Below are 15,689 nucleotides of genomic sequence, written 5' to 3'. Positions count from 1 at the left end.
CTTTTTCTCTATGGCGTGGCCTCCCCCCTGCCTGGGCTGCCGGCCGCGGGAGGTCTGGGCTCCGATCTCGCGTCATCCCGCAGCGGCTCCTCGCCTTTCCCCTGCTCCTCCCCCTCTCTTCTCTGCCTGGATATCCCTTCTTCCCATCCCTGAAGGCCGGTTGATAGGGGCGCGGGTGGCCCAGGGGACCGGGGGGGGGGGGGTGGGGGGTGATGGCTCCTTTGCTGGGCTGCTGGATGAGGGATGGACTGTGCTGGCCCCGCCCACTCTCCCTCCCCAGGCTGTCTGGGTGGGGGCGTGGCCCTGGGGTGTCACCCCTCGTCTGCGTGGCTATCGCATGTTTGGTGGAGCTCGCGCGCGGCTGGATGTGATTGGACACGCTTGGGTTGGGGGCCCCGGTGCTGGGATTGGCGATGGGGCAGCGTAGGGTCGGTTGCCGACGGGCTTACACTCACAAGGGATTCACACGATTACTGGTTTCTAGATTACAGAGCTGATTTGTGTACACTCCACCCCTCCCAATCACTTAGTTGATGGTGTCCCCCACCCACTTCTCCTTCTTTCCCTGGTCAACAGGCCCCCCACATGTGTTTCAACCAGAAATACATCTGGCTGACGATAGCACCAACATATTCATATTGTTTGTGTCTCTTTTCTTTCTTTTCTTGTGTTTCTTTTCTTTTCTTCTGTTCCCCCACAACCCCTTCATGTTGGCTGCTTTGTCATAATAAATGAGGCATGTTGAATGATCACAGTGGGAGTATGTCATACTCTTAGTGTTAAACATTAGAACTGTTCAGACCAACCGGACACTTAGACTTCCATTCTCCATGTCAAACAGCTGAACAGGACAGGTTAAAAAAAAAAAAAAAAAAAAGACTAGTATACAGAAGATTCCATCAATCAATCAAATCAATCAATTTTTTTTCTATAGCCCTTTACAAAAACCTGACAGGCCCTCAAAGTGCTTTACAACCAAGACAAATATGGTTCATGAAAGATAAAAGGAAGGAAGGTACTATACTATACTATTCATTCATTCATTCATTTTCCATGCCGCTTTTCCTCACGACATTAAGAAAAACAAAACTGCATCATGATAAAAGTCAAAACAGCAAATTAAAAAATGAAACAGAATCCGAAAACATTGAAACCCTTAAGAAATAAAACCAGGCTACCATAGTCAGGGGAAAAAGCGAGCCTAAAAATGTGCGTCTTTAAACTAGATTTAAAAAGGCCTAAATTGGTAATGGTACGGATTTCAGGGGGTAGGCTATTCCTTAACCTGGGGGCAGCAACTGCAAAAGATCGGTTCTCCCACTGTCTTGACCTCGGAATTTGCAAAAGAAGCTGGCCAGTAGAACGAACAGCCCTGCCAGAGTTACTGAGGGTTAAAATTTCCGATAAATAGAAAGGGGATGGAGGTTCCATGTTATAATGTGATAAATTAATTCTAATTTTTTAATTATGTTTTGATATAATAAAATTCAAATTTCAACAATTCACATTTATCTTTAATGTGATATGTTTCATTCTATAATATGAAAATTAGATTACTTTTTCCCCATTTCTCTCATTTTATTCCATATTGATATTGCAACTACTGTATGTGCTGTTGTTTTGTTTATTGCGGAAAACACAGACAAGGCTGAAAAAGCCGTTTCTGCTCTTGCACCCTTCTTTAAAATAAACTGCTTTATTTTAAGCCAAAAGAACTGTTGCGTTTGATCGAACAATATGTCTATATGCTACCATAGTAGTCTCATGGTGCATTATGCCAGCCCCCGAACTATTTTTAATTTGTCCGTTTTACCCTGAAGACCCCCGTTTACAGACACCGCGCAACCACTTTTGTTTCAACCCAGCCATAAAAAGAAGGTAAGTAATTATACTGTATTTATGATTCGAAATATCTGGCATTTTTAGCTTAGACTCATTAATTGATGTCTACTATTTAGTTTATAAAAAAAAAAAAAAGACTTTAAAAAATTATTCACTCGCATATTTTAAACTTTTAAACAAATGACGTAACAATAAAAAAAAAACAGTGTCTGTAAATAGGTCACTGATATCTACCTCATAATTATCGCTTAATTGTTGTTTTTTTGTTTCTGTCGCATTTTACCCGATATTTTAGACGATAAATAATCGATCCAAACAAAGAAAAATTGAAGAAGAAAAAAAAAGTTTAAAAGGGTAAATATATGGAAAAGAAAATCTTGACCACTTCTTGATGTCTGTGATTTCTGCATCGCAACCCTTGTTTTATTACAATGTTTCACCTATAAAATCCCCCAAAAATCCGGCTGTGGCCATTCACAGCTGCGTCTTGACACTCAGTGATAGGTGCTACACAGAGTTTTCGGATCGAAACAAGGTAAGTACGCGATAATATCTCGTTAAAATCATGGTGTCCCTAATTATGCTCTCTTGCGCTCTCACCTCCAGTTGGGGTTTAGGGATTTTTTTTTTTTAAATTAAATGCCCACCTTTTCAAAATTTTTGTTCCCCCAGAAAATACAGATTTTAAGCTTTCCAATGATGTGTCACACATGCATATAGGACAATTTTGAAATTTGGCCAAATTGGGGGTCTCAGAGCGGAACTTCAGCCTGAGTGTTTTCCGCCTTCTATATTTGACTGCTCAACAGTTTCTATTATTGTTATGTAATAATGGTGGTATTTAAAAGTTATTTAAATTGACCAGTCCCACTTTGGCATGTTATAAAACTGGTTTCTTCAGCACTACTAATAATCATAGAAGTTTTTGTGGTTAAAGTACACATAAAAGAAACGTACACAAAACCACGTTTGTCAGATACACAGGACATTGAACTTTATTTATGTTAGTCAAGATAAAATAAGAACAAAGTTTCTGAACAAAACTCATATGAACTACTTTCTGGATACAACATTATGGATTTGAATAATGATAGCTGTTGGGAAAAAAACTTTTTTTCCTATAATTTTAGAAATGACCATAGCGTGAACAGTGCATCAAAGTATGAAACATGAAATCTCAAACACACATTTTCCATTCACACATTTTCATACAATGAACCCAATCTCAAAACAGTTAAATGTTCTCAATTTACAATTTATAAAGATTTATCTCTCTGACTGTGTATCTAAAGCCCTGTCCCAGCAATTTAGCACTTGCTATTTGGAATCTTATTCACACCTGACATCTTTAAACATTTGTCCTTTACAATGTTTTGACTTCACATATTAGTCAGCATCATTCCACCTGGTTGAAAAACTGTAACTGATGATATATGCAAATAATTACTACTACTTAATATGCTTTAATGGAGCATATGAACCGTTTCCGGTTAATATTCTAATCAGGACAAACGTTCCATCCGTCTTTCATTTGGCTCTAATCCGTAGTAGAGAACATTCTTTTCCACGGCGGCCCAAGCCATTCGCTCTGTGGTGAAAGTTGATGCCCACTGACCAATTGGAGAAACAACGATGGCCCCACCAGCACCACGCACACGTTCCCCCATGTACTTCAGAGATATTTTTGAAGCCACTTCCACAGATTTACCTAATGAGTGTGCCAACAGAAGATAGTATGCTGATAACTTTATATCAACAATCAACACAAAAAGTGAGCAGTCATGTTAATGCAAAGTATATCAAATGTCATGCATGAACTATAACCTTGTTCAACGTGTGAAAGGATGAGTCTGGCCAGTGTGACTTTAAGGATGGACTCTCCATGGCCTGTACAAGACACAGCTCCACAAAGATTGTCTGCATATCCTCCACAGCCTTATTATAATGTCCACATGGAAGCACATAAACCACAATTCAGCCCCAGTTTTGAAATTCTCAGTGACACTTTATTTGTTAAAGAGGACTGTGAACAGATTTCACTTGAACAAGGAGAATTAGATAAGTCGTACCAACAGCGGGGCAGTCACCAACTCTGCCGACCATTTTATTTCGGATTCCCCCAGTCGATGTGGCACAGGCAACATTGCCAGCGTAGTCCACAGCAACAGCACCGACAGTATCATGAGCCCTAAAATGACAGTATACTTTCTTTTTAATGACAGCTTACAAGATCACATGCATGCACATCAGAAGGCTTAGACTATTTGACTATTTTAATGTTACTAAACATCATGATTCCTAGATTAATTTCTCTGAAGTAGTACTATAGTCTGCTTTACAATCAAGATGTTCAAATCCTACCTCAGCCCTGTTATGGTGGTGTTTGCTCTTTCTTTCTGTATTTACAGTGGTATGAAAAAGTATCTGAACCTTTTAGAATTTCTCACATTTCTGCATAAAATCACCATCAAATGTGATCTGATCTTTGTCAAAATCACACAGATGAAAAAACATAGTTTTAACTAAAACCACCAAACATTCATACGTTTACATATTTTAATGAGGATAGTATGCAAACAATGACAGAAGGGGGGAAAATAAGTACCATATTTTTTGGATTCTAAGTTGCACCTGAGTATAAGTTGCACCATCCAAAAAGCGTAATGAAAAGGAAGAAAATATATACAACTCGCACCGGAGTATAGGTTGCATTTTGTGAGGGAAATGTATTTGATAGAATCCAGCACCAAGAACAGACATGACATTTCAATTTCAAATACAATAGAGAACAACAGGCTGAGTAGATGTACATTACGCTAACATTACATGATGCTAGAAATTAGATCGGGCCTAAAAAATCCAGCCCGACCCGGCCCGAGCCCGATCAATTAACTTGATTTGCTTACCCAAGCCCGAAAAAACCCGAAATTTTATGTTTTATTTGTGACGATTCAGGAGAAGGAGGAAATGCGGGGATGCGATGCATGGTTGCGTTTTGTGTGATCACATTTGTGGTGATGCGTGTGCTTATATACATAATGATAACAAATTAAAGCCTGTCTTTTGTAACGAATTTCCCCAGTTAAACAAGACTGCAAGATGGATAGTCAATAAACATTTATATCTTTTATATTTGTGTGTCTGTTCTAACAGGCAGATAGTGGATTTAACATTTATTTTAATCTCTTTGAGTTGGCAGAAAAGAAACGCAAGTTTCCTCAATGTTTAAATAGCCTACATATTTTTATGATCATTATAAATGCATTTACACAACGAAATAACGCTGGAAAAGTTTGTTAAATATATTTTTCGTATGAGACCAAAGCGCCACATTTGTTTACATTCAGCAAAGCCGACTTGGGTTTCTGTATAGCATCTTCAACAATCACTTTGAATCCTTTCCATACCCTTCTCCTATTGCAGTTGTTTGTTTTTCAATTCCCCTGTCTTTAGTTTGTTTTTCATTCCTAGCTGCTCCATATCGAAAAGGAAATACCAGGATGCGACTCGCGGAGGGCGCCAGGGTGGGAGGGGAAGATTGAAAAGAGAGCCACTGCATTCACGTGCACAGCCATGCACAGCACCTTCTCTGTTTTACACAAATTATTTTATTTCACATCCATACATCGTTGTAGTATAAATATATGAAAATATATTTTTAAAAAGTTTGCGAGAGAAAAGTCCGGCCCAACTCGACCGTAAATAATCACACATAAGTCGCTCTACAGTACAAGACGCACCCTCTGCCAAATTATGAAAAAAACTGCGACTTATAGTCCGAAAAATACGGGAAGTGAACCATCACATTTGATATTTTTGGCCCTACTTTGGCAGCAATAACTTCAAGCAGATGCTTCTGTTAGGGTTGTTCCGATCATGTTTTTTTGCTCCCGATCCGATCCCGATCGTTTTAGTTTCAGTATCTGCCGATCCCGATATTTCCCGATCCGATTGCTTTTTTTTGCTCCCGATTCAATTCCAATAATTCCCGATAATTTTCCCCGATCATATACATTTTGGCAATGCATTAAGAAAAAAAATGAATAAAACTCGGACGAATATATACATTCAACATACAGTGCATAAGTACAGTATTTGATTATTATGACAATAAATCCTCAAGATGGCATTTACATTATTAACATTCTTTCTGTGAGAGGGATCCACGGATAGAAGGACTTGTGACTTTCTATATTGTGACTAATTATTGCCATCTAGTGTATTTGTTGAGCTTTCAGTAAATGATACTGCAGCCATTCAACCCAAATGCATGATGGGAAGTGGAACCATGACTGTGCGTAGTGCTACCAATTGATATATCTTCTCTGCATTGGGAATTAACACAAGGTGTTAAGAAAAAGATAATTTGCTACATTGCTTCCCCACATTGCTCCCCATGATATTTCTAATCGTTGGGAGAAGGATTGATAGGTTAGATAGGATAGGATAGATAAATGGGCTTTAGCCTATTTAATAAAGGCTCCAAAGGCTGCCAAAATTTCACTCTACTCATTTTACGCTGCCTTTTATCTCTCTATACAGGTAAAATAGCGCCATTACAGATTGAGCGCGACAATGCGTGAGTGGGTCGTGCAACGCATGCATTAATTGCGTTAAATATTATAACGTGATACATTTTTTTTAAAATTAATTACGGCCGTTATCGGGATAAATTTGATAACCCTACCTTAAACCTAAACTAAAGACTCTGGATGAGTATAACATATTATGTCTGTAACGTTAAATACAATTAGAAAACGTTTAAATTGAAAAAAAACAACAACAACAACAACAAAAAAAAAATATATATATATATATAAAAAGGCATGGCCGATATTTTTTTGCCGATTCCGACACTTTGAAAATGACATGATCGGACCCGATCGATCGGCGATCGGTCGGGACATCTCTAGCTTCTGTAGCTGCAGATCAGTCTGGCACATCGATCAGGACTAATCTTGGCCCATTCTTCTCTACAAATCTCCTGCAGTTCAGTCAGATTCCTGGGATGGCTGGCATGGATCGCTGTCTTTAGGTCATGCCACAGCATCTCAACGGGGTTAAAGTCTGGACTTTGACTTGGCCACTCCAGAATGTGTATTTTGCTCTTCTGAAACCATTCTGAAGTTGATTTACTTCTGTGTTTAGGATCATTGTCTTGTTGCAGCATCCATCATCTTTTCAGCTTTAACTGTCTGACAGATGGCCTCAGGTTTTCCTGCAAAACATCCTAATAAACTTTTAAATTCATTCTTCCATTAATGATTGCAAGTTGTCCAGGCCCTGAGGCAGCAAACAGCCCCAAATCATGATGCTCCCTCAACCATGCTTCACGGTGGAGATGAGGTGTTGATGCTGGAGAGCTGTTCAATTTTTTCTCCACACATGACGTTGTGTATTACTCCCAAACAATTCAACTTTGGTTTCATCATTCCACAAAATATTTTGCCAAAACCTCTGTGGAGTGTCCAAGTGCCTTTTTAAGAACATTAAACGAGCAACAATGGTTTTTAGACAGCAGTGGCTTCCTCCGCGGAGTCCTCCCATGAACACCATTCTTGGCCGAAGTTTTACAGCTGATGTGTGCACAGAGATATTGGACTGCGCCAATGATTTTTGTAAGTCTTTAGCAGACACTCTAGGGTTCTTTTTTACCTCTTTGAATATTCTGTGCTAAACTCTTGGCGTCATCTTTGGTGGACGGCCACTCCTTGGGAGAGAAGCAACAGTGCCAAACTCTCTTCTCTGACTGTCGATTGTTGAACATCCAGACTTTTAGAGATGGTTTTGTATCCTTTCCCAGCTTTATACAAAGCAACAATCCATGATCGCAGGTCTTCTGACTCTTTCGACCGAGCCATGATGCACATCAGACAATGCTTCTCATCAAGACATTTCTTACCAGGTGTGTGTTTTATGGTGGACAAGGTAGATTTAAACCACTCATCAGTGATTGGGCACACACCTGACTTAAAATGTTTGTTGATAAGTGGTTTCAATTGCTCTTTAAGTCTCTTTGGGCAGAGAGTTCACTGACTTATTTTTCCATTTTGTCATTGTTTGCATGCTATCCTCATTAAAATATGAAAACATGTAAATGTTTGGGTGGTTTTACTTAAAGCAGACACTGTATTTTAATCTCTGTGATTTTGACAAAGATCAGATAACATTTGATGGGGATTTTATGCGGAAATATGAAAAATTCCAAAAGTTTCAGATAGTTTTTCATACCACTGTGTGTTGGTTTCCTCTGGCTTTCTTTCTGACACAACTCACAATTGACAAAAAAAAAATGTAGAAATGGTGATACTGTACAGTAAGTCATTCCCAAACAATACATCCCAAAATATCATTAAATGGGCTGTGAGAAAAAATAAGTACTACCCGTGCTAATGATTCTTCGACTTTTCATAAACTTCAAAGAATCAATTTTGAGAATAATAACTCAATGGGAGTAAAAAAAAAATATCACAGTTGAGTCCTACCAACGAGCGTTGAAGTCTTCCTTTACACCTGTCACATAATTCTTGTGTTTCTCCCATTCTTTTCTCTCATAATTTGTCACCAGTTTTTCAGAAGAAACAGCATCCACGCCAATGGTCTTTGCAAACAGGTTTGCACCGCGGTCAGTCAACATGACGTGATCAGTCTAGGAGTTTCCATGCCAAAAGAGAACAACATTGAGAGATGACTAAATGGGCACATGGAAAGTGAAATTCTGTCAATACTAAAATTAAACAATATATCGATCTGATCGATACATCAATTGGTTAAGCAATGATCCAATCAAACAAATCGAAACACAAATTCAAATCATGCAAATGTCTAAAATGGTTTAGTAATAAAAATGTAAAAAAAAAAAAAAAAAGAAAATTCAAAACTTTTGTATTTTTATTTGCTTAAGGTGAAATATAACTGATGTTATGTAATTTGTACATTATATCGTATTAAATCAATTGAAGGCCCATACATTGAATCGTGGCATAATTTGTAATATCAGAAAAGATCGTACCATTGTCCAAAGAATCGTTATTGTAGCAAATAGTGTTGCAATTTGTGATTTACACCCCTTTAAAATGCTTTATTACTATTCAAAGTAGAGTAGAGCACGATGTGAAAATGTATTTTCATTTCAGCCGTATGTAAATTATTTCAACTTTCACGGTTTTGAATCGTTTTGTGACACAATGGCGGCAGAATTAATTCCACTACTTCACTATTTGACATTTACCAACAGTGGGCGCTATGAAATTAGGGTTTTTGGGGGGGGAAACACCTGAAAATAAAAATTTCCAATCTAAAAAGTCTAGAATGTCTTCTGACCTATGAGTTTAACAATATAGAACATTTCATCAAAAATCAAAAGCCCATCTCAACTCCAAATAGTTATCATGTTCTGCCATTTTAATTTTTCCTACATAATACAAGATCAATCCAAGAATTTTGGCACCTTCTCCATCACTGCCCGTGCCAGCGAAACTGGGTTAGCGATATTCTTTACTGACGACACAGCACCACAAGCTAGTGTCTTTCCATCCATGATGATGGCATCCATCTCCACTTCCCCTTCTGTGTTCAGAGTTGCTCCATGACCTTTAATGACATCACACATTTTCCAGCCACATTAAACCACACATATCAAATTTAATTTTTAAGTGATTGCTGAGTAAAAGCTGCAACTTAATGGACTAGGTTGAACAGAGGTTGCAGATGAAACAGCCAATGATAAAGGGCATATTTTTATTACAGTAGGCCTAACAAAAAATGCTTGATTCAGTGATTTTGCGCAGCAGATGGCTCCAGATGTGCCAGCATAAAGGTAAGGATTATTCTGTTTACCTGCATTAAACACAGCGTTATCTTCCAAGGCCCGCACGGCTGACTCGACAGCATCCAGTGCAGTTCCTTTTTTCTGCAGAACAGCAAAGCCTTCACATGCTGCTGCCTTTACGCCATCAACTGAGGCCTTGGCGAGGTCATTCGGAATTGCCCATGCTCCACCATGAACGACTATGACAGCTGACATCTTTGAATTCATATGATGACATACAAAGACAAAGTCTATTCTACAACTCTGTCCACAACAACTTTTCTGCTTGGTTCCCGCAGACTGGACACGTTTACTGCATTGCTTATACCTGTCAAACGTTAGATGATCCAACTGGTTATGTCACAAGTGATACACGAATACAATGGAATCACTGTGTTAATTATGCAACAAATGAACTTTGCACCTCTCCCCACCTCCTCACTCCCCTTCTTTTCCCGGTGGGAGATTCCAGCCATCATCTCCTCACATTACACCATAATTTTAGACAAATATATCCAATTCCTTCGATCTTTTGAGTCTGCTGTTTGCTGTCCCCCCCCCCCCCCCCCCCCACCCAAAAAAAAAAAAAAAAACAGCAGTGCAGTGTCGTTTTTCACTTCAAATTATAATATGAGTGGGATATACACGTATTTTTAAGTTTTAATAGCTAATATATTATTCTTTTATGACGGAGCTGCTCGTAGGGGTGGGAGAGTGTCCTCATTCTGTGTTTGCAGTCGTCGAGTTGTTGTCAATTGGACTCTTCTTCTAGATATTAAAGTTCAGACAAGAGAAAAACGTGCAACAAATGAGGTTGACTAGACTATAATAGTATTTCATACCATACGTAGACGTACACCGATTTAAAACAAACACGGAGAAGTACAGGATTTTATGCAATACTACCTGTTGACCACTTGGAGGCGACAAAGTTCCGCCAAAGAATACCGTACACAACTGGAGGACAATGAGTAATGGCACCTTGATTTAGTACTTCACGAGGTTTTTTTTTTCGTTCTGCGACCCAATTTATAACTAAATTTACTTGTATTTCAAATCAGTTATTCCCATTGAGAATAATCGATATGCCATTATTCCATCATAAAACCCCCAAATCATTACAATTTTTGAAAAGTGTTGTGAGGACGTTTTTATCAAGATGTCACATGTACTGTACTTCCTCTATTGTCACCACGTAAACAACAGCAGCCCTTACGACTTGGTTACATTTGAAAACAACTAGTTACACTATCAATGTGTCTTTAGTAAAATACTAATATGAGTCATCCCCTTTGTTGTTTTCAACAAGGGCGTAGGTTTGGTCCCAACATTGGTATGGACTATATAACAGCATAACCTGCATGTACACTTTTTGCTCGGATGGGACATAAATAAGAACAAACAGATCGGGTGAGTGGGGGTCATGGCTACATTTCTCACGAATATGAACCTAATTAATTGATATGCTAAATCAGAGGTGCTCATTACGTCGATCATGATCAACCAGTTGATCGCAACGCTAGTGTGGGTCGCTCGCAGCATCTAAAAAAAACAAGGACTTTTTTATGTACATAATAGGGCTGTCAAACGATTAAAAATTTTAATCGAGTTAATCACAGCTTAAAAATTAATTAATCGTAATTAATCGCAATTCAAACCATCTCTAAAATATGTCATGTTTTTCTGTAAATTATTGTTGGAATGGAAAGATAAGACAAGACGGATATATACATTCAACATACGATACATAAATGCTGTATTTGTTTACTATAACAATAAATCCACAAGATGGCATTAACATTATTAACATTCTTTCTGTGAAAGGGATCAACGGATAGAGACTTGTAATTCTTAAAAGATAAATCTAAGTTTGTATATTGTGACTAAATATTGCCATCTAGTGTATTTGTTGAGCTAAACAAAATGTTTGAACAGAGTTTGATCACAGTCTGAGTATTATTTTGCATAGCTATTTTGACTGGGAATGCCAGTTCTCTTTGCATTGAGCGCTTTTCTTTTTGTGAACATTTTTTTTTTTTTTTTTGAGAGATAGGAATATTATTTTTGTTGTGCTTTCAGTAAATGATACTGTGGCGACTTAACTGTTCGACCCAATTGCAAGATGGGAAGTTGGGCAAGCATGACTGTCAGTGGTGGCTGCAAATGCTATATCTTCTCTGCGTTGTGTTCAAAACAGGGTGGTAAGAAAAAGATCATCTCCTGTCATTCTTCCCCACGTCACTCGTCACAATATAATAGATTGTTATTATTATGTTATTATAATAGATAATATAGATTGTTGTGGAAGAGAGGCCAAAGCTTTTGCTAGTAACAATCTAAATGACCTGTATAACTGATCTCATTATATTATGCATATAAGGTTGCTTAAAGGTTGGTGGGAACACATCCTGAAAAGTTGGTGGTGTTATGTCCCTACCGTCCCTATGCAAACCTACGCCCTTGGTTTTCAACGTTGTGCACGTCTTACAGTTTTCCATACAGCCAATTTATTTATATGAATGCATGTAGAAGGAGGAGGGAAGTCTTTGCTCTGCAGCACAAGCACCCCCAGTCCCAGCATGTGCCCTTATCAAAGTTATTAAGTCATGATCATTATTATGTTAGTAATGCGTGTAATGCCCCCATAGTGCTGCAGCCATAATCACCGTGACAGCGCCCTCTGTCTTCGAAACACGGAAACACACACCTTCCTGTGTGCCCAGCTCCCCATCATTTGTCAACATGAACGCGCAGCGGAGACAAGAACATTACTTGCGGCAGGAGCAGCACAGTAAAATAGCTTCCATCCACGCCATTTCCTCGCTCCCACATAGAGGTAACACATAATGTGTCTGTGTGTGCGACCCTTAAACCCCAGTTGCTTAACTATTTGTCTCGCGAAATAGCCTTTGTCTCTGTGCAACTCTAAATGAACCGAATTTCCAGTCACACCTGTTAAACCAGCTAATAATGAATAATAATAAAATTAATAAATCAATTAATAGATGTAACGTGGCGACTAGCACACAACCAGTGTCGGTAGGAAAAATAAATAAAACTACGTATATACTGTAATGCCCTCGGCTGATCAAGGAGAGAGGTTCGGAATGGCTTTACTAACTTTAATTTTCAAAGGTGGGTAGTAACGCGTTACATTTACTCCATTACATTTACTTTAGTAACTTTTTCAGAAAAATGTACTTCTTAAAGTAGTTTTACCACGCAATTGTCAGGAATGAGCGGGCAGGCAGGTTGTATGGACCCAAATGCAGGGAAACAAAAAATGCAGCGAGGCAGGTGGCAGTGAACTCAAGAAAAACCTTTTAATGATAACTAACAAAATCACAAAGTACAAACAAAAGGGCTAGGGCTCAAAAGGCAATGTTCAAACAAAACTTACTTAAGTGAAGGGACGGGTACACGGGGACTTGGACGGGGCTTGACTTGACGTTGATGTAGACACGGACATTGACATAGACAATGACGCAACAAGGAGTGACAAGAAACTGGGTCATTATATACGCAGACAAGGGGTAACGAGACGAGGAACAGCTGGGTAACACAGGTGGATGCAGATTGCAGGATACACTGGGAAAACACACACAGGTGAGAGCAATGGGTAATCACAGGGACAAGTCACACAAGGAGAAACCAAACACAAAACCTAACAGCAATGCTTTTTGCTTTTACTTGAGTAGATTTGTGAAGAAGAAACACTACTCTTTTTCAGCTACTGTGGGCTACACCAGAGTCGTTACATTTTTCCTCTTTCCACATAGTGAATTTATTTTTGCCAAACATGCCAACAGTGGCTGTCTCAGTTGATAGTGATGTCATTGTGTTGATCTGGTCTGAATTAGATGATTTTGGGGTCTTCTTTTTGGCCTAATATGGTCATGTAATAGGTTATAATACAGTATAATAATAACAGTTCATATACCTAGATGAAGTTGTGCTGAAAGAAAAATATACCATTATTGAAAAAAAAAAAAAATCTGACATTGTAAGCAGTTACTCACAATGTTAACTTGAGTATTCTTTTCAAATAATACTTTTTTACTTGTATTTGACTACATTTTTGGATGACTACTTTTACTTGAGTAATATTATTTAGAAGTGCTACTTGAGTACATTTTTTTGGGCTTCTCTACCCACCTCTTTTTGACAATCAAAACAAAAATACAGCGATCTTCTGTGGGGTACCACTGCAATCACCAGCTCCCAGCCTGTTCTCTCTCACTCCATTTTCTCGCTTCCCACTACGTCACAGCCCACACGTCCAGAACGTCTCTTTAAGGGGACGCACATAGTTTTGGACATTAAATTATTGATTATTGATTATTATTATTATATGATTATTTATTATAGCTCTGTATTTAGTCATGTGTTTTAATGTTTAGTACTAGTACTATTACTATGGGAGAATGTTGCTGCTTAGCAAAAACTAATAAGAATCAAAATAAACACACACAAAAAATATATATTCAAAACTCACCTGGAGAAAGTGAAACTGAGTGTGTGTAGTAGAACTCGAATAAGCTCCAAGAAAACTGTAGGCCCCCTCGTTTGAGTATGGGCACACAGGTACACTGTTATTATAACAATGTAGGTTTAAAGCAGGCTATAAGCGTCATTTATTTGCTAAATGCCGAACATAAAATTAGCTGTTAAGTGCCCTGTTGTAATGTAGTTGCCTGTAAGCAGGCTTATTCATATTGTTGTTGTTGTTGTTTTTCTATATATACATATTTACCACTTTCAGCAGCAATCATGTGTCGAAAGGAAAGAATAAGAAAATTAAAGTGTTTTGTTGACCCTTGCTAGGTTGCTATTCATTTATATACATGAATAAATATGTAATTAGGTAATGCCATGACTTTTCGCTCACAACACAGTAATTGTTTTTTTCCCAAATATTTGTAAATCGCACAGATTACATTTTGGGCACATGTGTAACAAAAATGGCTGTAATTTCAGTTCAAGTACTTGAATTTAATTAATCTCTGGGTCAGGCTAATTTGCCTTACACACACGCACACAAACATATATCTAAACAATATACATACATACATACAGTACAGGCCAAAAGTTTGGACACACATTCTCATTCATGCATTTTCTTTATTTTCATGGCTATTTACATAGTAAATTCTCACTGAAGGTAATAAAACTATGAATGAACATGTCTGCAATTATGTACTTAACAAAAAAAAGGTCCAATAAATGAAAACATGTATGATATAATAATATCTTCAATGTAGCCATCATTTGCTCTAATTACTTTTTTGCACAATCTTGCCATTTGGGGTTGGGACCTTCATTTTTGTTGCATTGAATGAGATGTGTCCAAACTTTGGGCCTGTACTGTACATGAATGAGCTCAGCTCCTGTATTCATCTATGCGTAAAGTGGGAACGCAGCTGATGCTCCAGACGGAAGTCACCCCAAAGATAGTGGTAAAAAGACTTAACAATATAACCAACCTGGACATACACAATGCATTTCAGACTAATTAGCTAGCAGCGGCTAAGTAGCAGCGTTATTTTAGAGCTTTAGATTGGGATGTAACTTTTGACTGCAAAACATTGATCATTTCATTTATTATTTACATGGGACTTTCTGCTGTAGGCCGGGGGCTGGAGCTAACTAACTGTTACTACCAGCAGTGATGAATACACACTTTCTTCAAAAATCCTTCATCCATCTGTTCACATTCACGCTCTGCTCTGTGTGCGACAGAGGTATACACACACACACACACACACACACACACACACACACACACACACACACACACACACACACGGTGCCAGTCCAAGCAAGGTCACAGAGAAAACGCGGACTGGATTTGTAGCTATGTGGGTATTCTCTATACCAGGGGTCCTCAAATACAAAGGAGGGTCCACAATTGTTTTTTTTTTATACAAGCATGGATCCATTTATTAATGTCATTCAAGTACAAGGCAGGTCAAAGGTGGTAAAGGTGGTTTTCTTTTGACCAAACAAAAATACAATGCACATTCTGATTAAATAAAAA

General features: G+C 38.3%; 1 protein-coding gene across 1 annotated transcript; it reads right to left on the bottom strand.

Annotated features, from left to right (window-relative positions):
- Nucleotides 1-3,084: 3,084 nt before the first annotated feature.
- Nucleotides 3,085-9,868, bottom strand: si:dkey-103j14.5 (isoaspartyl peptidase/L-asparaginase). Its single transcript, XM_057848967.1, has 6 exons — nt 9,682-9,868; nt 9,293-9,435; nt 8,328-8,491; nt 3,912-4,030; nt 3,667-3,777; nt 3,085-3,550 (listed from the first exon to the last, which is right to left on the bottom strand). The coding sequence occupies exons 1-6, from the start codon at nt 9,866-9,868 to the stop codon at nt 3,345-3,347; spliced, it is 930 nt and encodes a 309-aa protein (XP_057704950.1). The 3' UTR covers nt 3,085-3,344.
- Nucleotides 9,869-15,689: the final 5,821 nt, after the last annotated feature.

This window comes from Corythoichthys intestinalis, chromosome 10, assembly GCF_030265065.1.
Source record: "Corythoichthys intestinalis isolate RoL2023-P3 chromosome 10, ASM3026506v1, whole genome shotgun sequence".
In the NCBI taxonomy this organism is placed as follows: Eukaryota; Metazoa; Chordata; class Actinopteri; order Syngnathiformes; family Syngnathidae; genus Corythoichthys; species Corythoichthys intestinalis.
Note: the sequence above shows the minus strand (reverse complement) of the source record. Positions and strands in the feature narration are given on the sequence as shown.

Bases quoted from the DNA above. Each gene is read 5' to 3' on its own strand.
- si:dkey-103j14.5 (XM_057848967.1), bottom strand. From the start codon at position 9,868: ATGTCAGCTGTCATAGTCGTTCATGGTGGAGCATGGGCAATTCCGAAT. The intron at 9,436-9,681 runs GTAAACAGAATA...ATGTCATTAAAG, and splicing joins TAACGCTGTGTTTAATGCAG to GTCATGGAGCAACTCTGAAC. The intron at 3,778-3,911 runs GTACGACTTATC...CATTATAATAAG, and splicing joins TGGTGACTGCCCCGCTGTTG to GCTGTGGAGGATATGCAGAC.